Source organism: Sinocyclocheilus grahami, unplaced genomic scaffold (genome assembly GCF_001515645.1).
Source record: "Sinocyclocheilus grahami isolate Dianchi unplaced genomic scaffold, SAMN03320097.WGS_v1.1 scaffold86.1, whole genome shotgun sequence".
NCBI classification, from domain to species: domain Eukaryota; kingdom Metazoa; phylum Chordata; class Actinopteri; order Cypriniformes; family Cyprinidae; genus Sinocyclocheilus; species Sinocyclocheilus grahami.
Genome location: NW_015505265.1, coordinates 1,972,777 through 1,985,801, shown reverse-complemented (window position 1 = coordinate 1,985,801; position 13,025 = coordinate 1,972,777). Strand labels below are relative to the sequence as shown.

The following is a 13,025-nucleotide window of genomic DNA, read 5'->3' as shown; positions in this document are numbered from 1 at the left end:
TATATATATATATATATATATATATATATATATATATATATATGTTTGTTATTTATGCTTTAACAAGTTCGTTTTTTTTAATGTGTTAGAAGGTATCTAAGAAGTTGCACTTTCATATTTATATTATAATATTAAACAACAACCTGAACAATTAATAGTGCCCTGAATAACATATTTTATAAGCTTATTGTCCTGCATATGCCCATTGCTCTCTTATATTAAACAGCTTAATACCATATCTAAAATGTAAGGGATGTAATTAGGATTTATTTAACTATTTATTTAGTAATAGTTTTGAGGAGTTTGCTTTTGACAGCAGAATAGAGTGTAGTCTACATGTATGATATTTTAATACATGTAACTGCTTAAATGATTTCTGTTTTTCTCAGTAGCTGTCATTCGCTGATGTAAATACATTTGCAGAAATTCACAGTCAATTCTTTTGTTAGTGGTAAGTCACTCGTCAGTCTTATTTGCACATACATTTAATTAAATGTGAGAGCTTTTAAAAACAAACTCCAAATCTAAAGATTATATAGTGTGTTTGTGCTGCAGATTAATGATATCGCATATCAGGCTCATTTAAAAGTTGTACAGTTACATTTTGAAGTGATTTTACATGTAGTTTTCACTGGGGCAGATTAAATAACTTACATTTAAAGCGCCCCTATTATGCCATTTCCAATATTGCCTTTCATGCAGTGTGTAATGTAGCTGTATGTGAATGTAAACAATCTGCAGAGTTGTAAAGCTGAAAGTGCACGATAAATAAAGTTATTGTCTCCCAAAATAAAGAATCGACTCTGTACAGCCTGGATGAGTCGTTAGTAATTCGAATCCCACTTCCGTTACGGCTACACGTCACGGGATAACACATTTGCATAATGCACGCCTATGTTCTACCAAAGTCCCTTTAAGACAAGTCATGTCACTCAGCGGCCATCTTTGAAACGCCTCTCGGGCATGTAAGTGCAACTCCTATGTCTTTGAATGGGGAAGCATGAAATTCTCCAAAACTGTTCACTAAACTTATTATTGGATTTCATATTTGAAATCACCAGAGAAATCTGACAACAATATCATAAAAGTTGTTTCTTTTGCTCAAATAGCGTTATAAAAAGCCAATTTTTTGGGCTAGATCAGCCAGTGTGCATGTGCAGTTCTAAGCACACATCTCAGAACGCTGACTGTTTCTATAGCAGCCGGGACTTCTAACGTCAGCTGCAGTGATGCGCTGACTTTACCGATTAGCAATTGGCTCTTTCATACAGAAGGCGGGGCTTCCTGCGATTGAGCGGCCATATTGAGCGTTGCATTTTTCCCTATTCAAAACTATACGAGAGACACGTCTTGGGTATTCTATAGTCTTTAGTTCTATGTTGGCCAGCCGCGAACAACTTGACCCCGCCCACAAACACGTCATTTTACTGACGACTGCTTCTCTAATCTTGGGGAGTTCAACACGGGATTCACAAAATGCTTGCTGTTGAAAGATGGATCAGTATCCTGTTTATTTGGACCAGCTGCTCCACTGAATCACAACCTGTAAGTTTGATAAATAATAGATGTTTATATTTTCTATAGAGCGTTAAAAATACAGAACTATTGAAATAGGCGTATCGTTTCTGACACCGCTATACGCCGTAGACCAATCATAACAGACTAGGCCATCTGACCAATCAGAGCAGGCTCACAGAAAGGAGGGGTTTAGAAAGACTGAATCTTTGAACTGCTTCGAACTAATTGTTTGAGAATCGCTGGAAAATGAGGTGATATTAAATGCATATTTTGAGAAAACGAAAGCGTTTTTTGACCTTGCATGCATGTAATCCTATTGTAGGAGACTCCCAAAACAATATTAGGAACTGTAAAAATGGCATAATAGGGGCACTTTAAGGATGAACCAGATCCATATTATAGGGCAGGGGTGCCCAGTTCTGCACTTGGGAGTCATACCTTCCTGGAAAGTTTAGCTCCCGTCCTAATTAAACACACCTGAACCAATTAAGCTCTTCAGGAACACTTGATAATTACAAACAGGTGGAGCAGGGTCAGAACTAGTGTTGTATAGTCCAGACCAGCTAATTCAAGTCAGAGTTCAGGCCAAATCTGAAAAGGTTCAGTCAGAGTCTGAGAGAAAGTCGTATATGAGTCTGAGTTGAGTTATAGACCTAAAGAGCAAGAATGTCCAATTCTGCTCCTGGAGGGTCAACATCCTGCTGAGTTTAGTTCCAACCAGCTCCAAAACACTTGCCTGGAAGATTCTAGTGAGTCTGAAGACCTTGATTAGCTGATTCAGATGTGTTTAATTAGGGCTGAAGCCAGTGTTTGAAGTGGAAAAAAATAAGTGCCGGTACTTCCCCACCCACCCATCGCCTCACAAGGTTGCCAAGTTTTCACAACAAAACCCGCCCAATTGCTACTCAAAACTAGCCCAAAACTAGCCGAATCACAACTCGAGGATGACAAATCGCATTAAAATAGATGTTTTTTGGCAGGATTCTCTGGGTAAAATTTGCATTCCAGGGGCTAAATATCACGTTATTGGGGTAGCTTCAACAGTGTTAAGGTAAGGACTTGGCAACACTGCCCCTGAGGTATACCAACACCACTTGCATTCATTCACGTGATTAGTCGAGATGACAGGTGACCCACCCTGGGTAGTGTTATTTATAGTGTAATTTCTAATCACCCAGACACTGACGCTTTGACGGGCAACATGTCAGAAGTGCCGGTACACACAAAAAAGTGCCAGTAAGCTAAAGACTAAAATATAGAAGTGCCGGTACTGCATACGTTGCTGTGGGGATGGGCAACTCTGGCCCTCGAGATCTATTTTCGTGCTTTGCAGGAGTTTAGATCCAACCCTAATAAAACACACCTTAACCTGCTAATCAAGGTCTTGGGGATTGCTTGAAGTTGAGTTTAATGAGGGTTGGAGCTATATATATATGCAGGAAAGAAATTTCCAGTTGTCCAATCCTAGTCTGAATGATTCAGACAATATAAATATGATTTTCTTTAGGGAGATGAAGACTGGTTTTGCATCAGTTACATTAATCTCTGCAGCACACACACAATAGCACAGAGCAGATCATATGCAAGCGGTTGGGGCTTCGGTGCCTTGCTCAAGGGCACCTCAGTCGTGGTATTGAAGGTGGGAGAGAGCGCCTCCCCCCACCTACAATCCCTGCCGGTACGAGACTCGAACCCGCAACCTTTGGGTTACGAGTCCGACTCTCTAACCATTAGGCCACGACTTCCCCAGTTAATGTAGTTAATTGTAAATTGTATTGCTCTTTCGCAGGAATGTTCTCCATACGCCGCACACTTGTTTGATGTTGAAGACCCGTACACTCCAGTGCGGCACCTACCAGGACTGTGCTTCGCTTACTGCTCAGAATTTCACAGCAAGTGCCATTCTGTGGTCAAGTATCTAACCAACAGCCGGACCCTGCTGGAGACGTGCGAGAAGGACCGCTCGCATTTCTGCAACCTCATTAACCTCGCTGACCAGGACTACTGCTACCCCAACGTCCTGAGGAACAATGGCCTGTACAGCAATCTGGGCAAGGTGGTGGAGGACACCAAAGGCTGCCTGCAGCTGTGCTTGACGGAAGTGGCCAATGGGCTGAGGAACCCCGTGCTGATGGTCCACAGTGGAGATGATAGCCACCGCATGTTCGTGGCAGAGCAGATTGGCTTCGTATGGGTGTATCTGAAAGATGGCAGCCGCTTAGAGCAGCCCTTCCTGGACATTAGCGGGGAGGTGTTGACCACACAGTGGCTGGGAGATGAAAGAGGTTTCCTGGGTCTCGCCTTCCATCCGAAGTACAGAAACAATGGGCGCTTCTTCATCTACTACTCCATTTTGATCAGCGGCAAGCTGGAGAAAATTCGCATCAGCGAGATGAAGGTCTCGGCTCATGACATGAACGTGGCAGACCCCCATTCAGAGAGGTTAATAGGTTTGATCTATGTTGTTGTGCATGTGCTGTCAAAATATACATGTTAAAGAAACAGTTCACCTAAGAATGAAAAATCTCTTATCTTCTCACCCTGAATTGTTCCATATGCGCACATTGTTATTTTTTCTGTGAAACAAAAAATCTTCTTGCGTCTTAAAATTGCGTAAAAATTTAATTGTCAACGTGTCGGTCAAGTCCCAAAAATGCTTTAGATTTCAGGATATGTCATGTCAAGCTGCACGTAAAACCTGAGACACACGGCACGATTTTCGGCTGTCCCAGACAAAAGATTGGCATTGTGAAACAATCGTGGCAATTTCTGTGATTGTAGCTCCTAATCGGTGGTCTTGTGTCGTACAGTGAGAGAGGTTCAAAGACGGCCGTTGTCACAGTTTTGTGACCAAAGATAGCCTGCGATAATTTTCTGACAGTGTCAGAAATTCAGCATGATCATCGCACAGTGTTTGCTGCTACGACCCACGTTTACTGACCAGCCAATAAAAATGAGACATGAAATCAACGCGACATGACGCTAAAACATAAAACTGCTTACCTCAAGCTCTTATCCCTTCCTCTTTTGCTGCTTACACTTTTTTTCTGCACACATAAAAACAACTTCCAAAGTGTGATTCATCATACTCTTTGTTTACAGCTAGCGCATGCTGATGACATTTTATTCTTCCATAGGAACATCATCATACAGTCTACATGTATGTTTCTACCCAAGTATATTAGATCCATGTCACACAGTGTGATCTGCATTGATCTTATAGGATGGCTAAAATCGTGCAGTGTGTAGAAGGCTTTAATGACATTATTAAACCTCATTGGTTCTTTCGAGTCTCATGACCAAATGTTACTGAAGTCCAAACTCACGCCGTAGTTGATTTCAGAGAAAACCGACTGTTCTTAACACAAAGCCATCATTTTACTTCAGAACATTTTGGTTATTGTGGTACAGACTTTTTAATGGTGCTTTTATGGTTTTGAATAGTAGACTATTTTATGTGTTTCCTTCTCAATTTTTTCTTAAATGTTGTAAACAAATCTGTTTCTATAGAGTTCTTCTTGAGATTGAGGAGCCTGCAGCAAACCATAATGGTGGGCAGCTTCTGTTTGGTCTAGACGGATATCTGTACATCTTTACAGGGGACGGTGGAAAAGCAGGAGACCCTTTTGGAAAGTTTGGAAATTCCCAAAACAGGTAAGGACAGTTTTTAAACTGTCAAAGTGGGAACATTTTATAATAATTGGTGTAGAATTAAAAGTATGAGTGTCACAAATCATGCATAGTGCTTTGATAAAACTCCAATAACTCCCTCTTAGACACTTTTATCACAAAAGCTTTACCTGCTATGCAAATATGTTTCAGATCAGCATTGTTAGGAAAAGTGCTTCGGATTGATGTGGATGGTAGCAGTATAGATGGGAAGCCCTATAAGATTCCTCCAGACAATCCCTTTCTCGGAGAGCCTGATGCAAAGCCAGAGGTCTATGCCTATGGTGTGAGGAATATGTGGCGCTGCTCAGTGGATCGAGGGGATCCACTCACTGGTTACGGGAGAGGGAGAATATTCTGCGGTGATGTGGGTCAAAATCGATATGAGGAGGTTGACATCATTGTGAAGGGAGGAAACTATGGATGGAGAGCCAAAGAAGGCTTTGAATGCTTTGATATGAAATTATGCCAGAACTCTTCTCTAGGTGAGCTGGACCGTAGAATAATGACACACACACGTTTGGGTCAGAGAAAATGACAGATCAAATGGTGCATTCCAGAAATTTTTACTGCTAAATGAAACTGGTCACTGGAGAACTTCATACCACTGGCCAGTCAATCATTTTGTGCTCCTGATTTCTAGAGATTCATTCTGAGCATTTCAAATGATCTTGAATGAATACTTACTTTAAAAAATTCATTATTTACTCCCATGTCATTTTTGAGCAGCTTGTGTTTTCCATATAAGAAAAGTTGATGATTTACACTGCCAAACTCCCAAATGAGAAAAAAAAACATAATAAAAAAAGGGATTTTGAATTTTAATACATTCCTGATTTCAAGTCTTCTTAATTCCTATGATAGACTTGTTTGAGAAAATGTATACACACATTTATAATCTTTTCCCCTGCATAGCTCTCTGATCTTATTTAATTTAGCATTTTTCAATCTAGCTAAATTGCAATTGGTCACATGACACACAAGAAACAATGACGTTTGGTGACAATGCAATGATCCTAAAAAAATAAAATAAAAAAAACGAAGGCCTCTAACGCTAGCTTGCGCTATTCTTTTTCCTTTTTATTTACTATATAATTTTTTTTTTTAAATCCTTGCTATGTCTACTGCGTTAAGCTAAGCTAACTGTTATAGCATTTGCGTATCATTGCTCTTTTGTTGTTTTTGATTGCTTCCATATTCCTCATTTGTCAGTCGCTTTGGATAAACGTGTCTGCTAAATGACTAAATGTCAATGAAAATGTAAATTCAGTGAAATAATGGCTTAAATTTTTGTCTGTTCCTCAGACAAAGATAGAGTAAAGCTACAGTAAGACTTGGAAATATAATGCAGAAGTTACATGGATCAAATTTATGATTATTGACCTTTTTAGAGCTTGGCAGTATCTTAATATGTAGAAAGTAGGTTGGACATTCTGGATTCATAAAAAAACGTTTTTTTAATGTATTTTTAAATACATGTTAAAGAAACAGTTCACCTAAGAATGAAAAATCTCTTATCTTCTCACCCTGAATTGTTCCATATGCGCACATTGTTATTTTTTCTGTGAAACAAAAAATCTTCTTGCGTCTTAAAATTGCGTAAAAATTTAATTGTCAACGTGTCGGTCAAGTCCCAAAAATGCTTTAGATTTCAGGATATGTCATGTCAAGCTGCACGTAAAACCTGAGACACACGGCACGATTTTCGGCTGTCCCAGACAAAAGATTGGCATTGTGAAACAATCGTGGCAATTTCTGTGATTGTAGCTCCTAATCGGTGGTCTTGTGTCGTACAGTGAGAGAGGTTCAAAGACGGCCGTTGTCACAGTTTTGTGACCAAAGATAGCCTGCGATAATTTTCTGACAGTGTCAGAAATTCAGCATGATCATCGCACAGTGTTTGCTGCTACGACCCACGTTTACTGACCAGCCAATAAAAATGAGACATGAAATCAACGCGACATGACGCTAAAACATAAAACTGCTTACCTCAAGCTCTTATCCCTTCCTCTTTTGCTGCTTACACTTTTTTTCTGCACACATAAAAACAACTTCCAAAGTGTGATTCATCATACTCTTTGTTTACAGCTAGCGCATGCTGATGACATTTTATTCTTCCATAGGAACATCATCATACAGTCTACATGTATGTTTCTACCCAAGTATATTAGATCCATGTCACACAGTGTGATCTGCATTGATCTTATAGGATGGCTAAAATCGTGCAGTGTGTAGAAGGCTTTAATGACATTATTAAACCTCATTGGTTCTTTCGAGTCTCATGACCAAATGTTACTGAAGTCCAAACTCACGCCGTAGTTGATTTAAGAGAAAACCGACTGTTCTTAACACAAAGCCATCATTTTACTTCAGAACATTTTGGTTATTGTGGTACAGACTTTTTAATGGTGCTTTTATGGTTTTGAATAGTAGACTATTTTATGTGTTTCCTTCTCAATTTTTTCTTAAATGTTGTAAACAAATCTGTTTCTATAGAGTTCTTCTTGAGATTGAGGAGCCTGCAGCAAACCATAATGGTGGGCAGCTTCTGTTTGGTCTAGACGGATATCTGTACATCTTTACAGGGGACGGTGGAAAAGCAGGAGACCCTTTTGGAAAGTTTGGAAATTCCCAAAACAGGTAAGGACAGTTTTTAAACTGTCAAAGTGGGAACATTTTATAATAATTGGTGTAGAATTAAAAGTATGAGTGTCACAAATCATGCATAGTGCTTTGATAAAACTCCAATAACTCCCTCTTAGACACTTTTATCACAAAAGCTTTACCTGCTATGCAAATATGTTTCAGATCAGCATTGTTAGGAAAAGTGCTTCGGATTGATGTGGATGGTAGCAGTATAGATGGGAAGCCCTATAAGATTCCTCCAGACAATCCCTTTCTCGGAGAGCCTGATGCAAAGCCAGAGGTCTATGCCTTTGGTGTGAGGAATGTGTGGCGCTGCTCAGTGGATCGAGGGGATCCACTCACTGGTTACGGGAGAGGGAGAATATTCTGCGGTGATGTGGGTCAAAATCGATATGAGGAGGTTGACATCATTGTGAAGGGAGGAAACTATGGATGGAGAGCCAAAGAAGGCTTTGAATGCTTTGATATGAAATTATGCCAGAACTCTTCTCTAGGTGAGCTGGACCGTAGAATAATGACACACACACGTTTGGGTCAGAGAAAATGACAGATCAAATGGTGCATTCCAGAAATTTTTACTGCTAAATGAAACTGGTCACTGGAGAACTTCATACCACTGGCCAGTCAATCATTTTGTGCTCCTGATTTCTAGAGATTCATTCTGAGCATTTCAAATGATCTTGAATGAATACTTACTTTAAAAAATTCATTATTTACTCCCATGTCATTTTTGAGCAGCTTGTGTTTTCCATATAAGAAAAGTTGATGATTTACACTGCCAAACTCCCAAATGAGAAAAAAAAACATAATAAAAAAAGGGATTTTGAATTTTAATACATTCCTGATTTCAAGTCTTCTTAATTCCTATGATAGACTTGTTTGAGAAAATGTATACACACATTTATAATCTTTTCCCCTGCATAGCTCTCTGATCTTATTTAATTTAGCATTTTTCAATCTAGCTAAATTGCAATTGGTCACATGACACACAAGAAACAATGACGTTTGGTGACAATGCAATGATCCTAAAAAAATAAAAATAAAATAAAAAAAACGAAGGCCTCTAAAGCTAGCTTGCGCTATTCTTTTTCCTTTTTATTTACTATATAATTTTTTTTTTTTTAATCCTTGCTATGTCTACTGCGTTAAGCTAAGCTAACTGTTATAGCATTTGCGTATCATTGCTCTTTTGTTGTTTTTGATTGCTTCCATATTCCTCATTTGTCAGTCGCTTTGGATAAACGTGTCTGCTAAATGACTAAATGTCAATGAAAATGTAAATTCAGTGAAATAATGGCTTAAATTTTTGTCTGTTCCTCAGACAAAGATAGAGTAAAGCTACAGTAAGACTTGGAAATATAATGCAGAAGTTACATGGATCAAATTTATGATTATTGACCTTTTTAGAGCTTGGCAGTATCTTAATATGTAGAAAGTAGGTTGGACATTCTGGATTCATAAAAAAACGTTTTTTTAATGTATTTTTAAATTAATTTTAATTAAAGAAAGAGAATAATTTAGGATCAAAGCAACACAAGGGGTGAGAAACTAATAACCGACGGTTCTTTTTAGGATGTAATGTAAAGTAACTGCTTAACTTTAAGTATGTAATGAACAAACTCTAATTTCTTTACACATAGTTTTAATTACACAAAAACATTTTTTGTTTTTATAGATGACATTCTGCCAATATTTGCCTATGGACACCATGTTGGGAAATCCGTAACTGGAGGTTACGTGTACAGAGGATGCGAATCACCCAACCTCAATGGTCTTTATATTTTTGGAGACTTTATGAGCGGGTAAGGCTCAACTCTCTTTCATTTTTTAACAACTAAACCTAACTGTCTTTCATGCACAATCAACTCTCAATTAGAGCTATAAAATTTACAGCTCATGAGAGTCATTTTTAGGTCAATCGGTCTACTTTTTTTCTTAAAATATGTCTGGGAGCATTGACAATTCAAGCTTTTGTTCCTATTCAGACGATTAATGGCTCTGGAGGAGGTTAAGAAATCTGGGAGTTGGAAGGAAAAGAATGTGTGCATGGGTGACACTAAAACCTGCTCTTTTCCTGGCCTTATAAATCATCACCACAAGTTCATCATCTCATTTGCAGAGGATGAAGCGGGTGGGTTTGTGCACAGTACAATATAAGGCACAATATACATATTAATGCAATTGTGGCTGAAAAATATTCATACTATGTGTGTATATATATATATATATATATTATTTTTTTCCCTTAAGGAGAACTTTATTTTTTGGCGACCTCCTACCCAAGTGCAATGTCTCCGTTTGGCACGCTTTACAAATTCATGGATCCATCCAGGTAGGTATATTTTGCTACACTTGGATACATTTTTACTCAAACAGTCTTAAAATGCACACACGTGCAGTACAGTAAAAATGATGACAGCATTTTTCTTTGCCTAATCTGTCTATACTGTATAACCAATGATGGGAAAATTCCCCATAAAAAAAAAAAAAAAAAAGAAAGAGTAAAAATGTAACGGATAAGTCTCAGTTAAGACATCATGCTGGGAGAAGGACTACAGGACGTGTCATGCTGTCTATATTCCTTTGGAATCTTGGAATCTGTTGCACATGCTTCCACCAAATGGTTTCCATCCAGACTTCTGGAAATCTGCTATCTACCACAGATCATAAATACTTATCAGTAATAACTCAATGATTTGTTCATGTTATTCTGTGAGATAGGGGGTCTGATATATTGAAATGTCGATTTTACTATTTTTATTTTATTACAGTGCCTTTAAAATATGTTAAATCTAGTAAAGGATGAATAAATGACTTAAATAGAGACTGAAATAATATAAAGAACCAAACATGATCTTTTTGATGTTTTAAACAATTAACCAATGGAGAAATCAAGAGCCATCCTGCTGGAAGCAGCAAGACTACGGGAGATTATCAGCGCATCTGAAATCACTCACTAATAGAAATACCATACATTAGTCCCAGCTGTTCTGTATTCTTTATCCCTCCTTAAATAGCCACGTGGAAAAAAAAAACAGAGATTCACTACTAATAGGAGCAGTAGAAGGTCATTGCCCTCACAAACACACACAGCCTTGTATATGGGTCAAAGACGAAAAAGGGTTTAAGCATAAAAACAACAAGTGTAATACTGCTTTAAATTGTTGTTGTTTTCCCCAAAATTTTTTAAAAGTTTTCTGTTTAATTTAATTGCAATTTTGTTCTTGTTTTTCCAGGCAAAAAATAAATATCATAAATTTTTCCCCTGATTTACAGAAGAGACCCACTAAAATGTAATTCAGTGTAACAATCTTGTCAGGCATATTTACAACAAAAATCAGTTTATGACATATTAAAATACTAATTACTTTCACCCCAAATACTAATTAGTCGTAATTTTACATTTTTAAAATTTGCCACTATCCTAGGTTTTGCCCATTTGTCAGTAAGAATTTTTACTCATTTAAAAGACAATAAAATTTCATATGCTCCCTTATTCTTTTATATATTTTAATATGTACACGTCAGAATAAGCACGTTGTTTGAATTTTTACATAAATATTGTGTTACACCGAATGACAATGGAACTTTTATTCTCCAAAAACGTATTTGAATCCTTAAAAGTCGACACTTTACTTACATTTAATGTGCTTTCTATGGACATATAATCACGTTTGTAGATTTCTTTTGATCCGGATATCTTAACATCTTTGATCCATATACATTTATGTTGAAATAATTATGATGCCATTTTAAATTTCTTTTTTACCTCACGGCACTAAAGGAGTCCTACATTGTTAAGGTTAATGAAGTTATTTCCTCTGTTTGTCTCTATTTACAGGAGGGCACCTCCAGGAAAATGCAAATACAAGCCACTTCCTGTAAAGGTCAGAGGGAAGAAAGTGCCATTCACACCGCGAGAATGTAAGAATATTTTACATCCTAAAAAAGTATTGGCGTTGTTTACACTGTAAAAAAAAACACTGGAGTACATTTTAGAAGAAAATAGTACTTCAGTTTATCTATTTCAAAAGTTCACATTTAATTCAATGTTACTTGCGGTTTCTTGTTTGTGGAATTTTCAATTTTTTTCTATTATTTATTTTATTATTATATTTTAAGATTACCAAAGAAAATCAATTGCATTATGTAACAGAATTGCTCGAAGACTCATAAACATATATATATAATTTTTTTAAGTGACTGTGCTTGGCATAAGTGAAACCCCTACAAGATCACCACTGGAAAAGATCTTACTCCCCACTAAACCACCAGGCACACGCCAGCCCACAAGGGCCAAACCCACCACATCTGCACCAAAGAAAAAAATTCTGGCCAAAACCACTACAGCAAAGTTGAACCAAGAAAAGTCAAAGACGACGACTCAGGCAAAGGAGAAGCAAATAAACACGAGCACAAAAACACTAAAGAAGGTTCCTCCTAACAAGAAGTCATTGTTACATACCAAGAAGGACAAACAAGCCACAGGAAAGCCATCTCACAATCCCAAACTGTCCATAAAAGGAGCCCCGGAAAAAAAGAAAACTAAACCTCTCAAACCAACAAAACCAAAAGATGTGACAAAGCCCAAGGTCCATTCAGGATCCTTATCATTTTCAGCCAACAGGCTCTTCTTTATTTTGCATGCAGGTAAGCTTCATCACAGCATGAAAGCAGAAGCCATGCATTCCATGGACAATCTGAACTATGCATCTTACATATTTGGTATCAGCAATTTTATATAAATGCACATATTTGCCTAAATACTGTATTTGCAGTTTTTGTACAATAAAAAAAAGTCTTGTGATTAAGAATTGAATGGCACTGAAGTATTTGAGGTGAAATTGGAAGTTTCTATCTAATATGATATACTATATAAAAAAAAAAATTTAAGTTGCCTTTAAAAGAAGTACCGTGTATTTTAAGAAGGGTTTATATAAATGCACATATTTGCCTAAATACTGTATTTGCAGTTTTTGTACAATAAAAAAAAAGTCTTGCATGTATAAGATGAAGGTGATTAAGAATTGAATGGCACTGAAGTATTTGAGGTGAAATTGGAAGTTTCTATCTAATATGATATACTATATTAAAAAAAATGTAAGTTGCCTTTAAAAGAAGTACCGTGTATTTTAAGAAGGAGTCCCTAATAGGGACTCATATTTGTGTCCTTGACATCAAAGTGCTTGAAA

At 37.3% G+C, this 13,025-nt stretch overlaps 1 protein-coding gene across 1 annotated transcript; it reads left to right on the top strand.

Annotated features, from left to right (window-relative positions):
* The first annotated feature begins 2,719 nt into the window (after positions 1-2,719).
* LOC107586888 (HHIP-like protein 2) lies at positions 2,720-12,504 on the top strand. The gene is made up of 10 exons (XM_016274436.1): positions 2,720-2,734; positions 3,308-3,960; positions 5,029-5,172; positions 5,341-5,672; positions 9,509-9,635; positions 9,819-9,964; positions 10,084-10,165; positions 11,675-11,757; positions 12,034-12,425; positions 12,484-12,504. Exons 1-10 carry the CDS (start codon positions 2,720-2,722, stop codon positions 12,502-12,504), a joined length of 1,995 nt encoding a protein of 664 aa, XP_016129922.1.
* Positions 12,505-13,025: the final 521 nt, after the last annotated feature.

Bases quoted from the DNA above. Each gene is read 5' to 3' on its own strand.
- LOC107586888 (XM_016274436.1), top strand. The intron at 9,636-9,818 runs GTAAGGCTCAAC...GTTCCTATTCAG, and splicing joins TTTGGAGACTTTATGAGCGG to ACGATTAATGGCTCTGGAGG. The intron at 10,166-11,674 runs GTAGGTATATTT...CTCTATTTACAG, and splicing joins AAATTCATGGATCCATCCAG to GAGGGCACCTCCAGGAAAAT.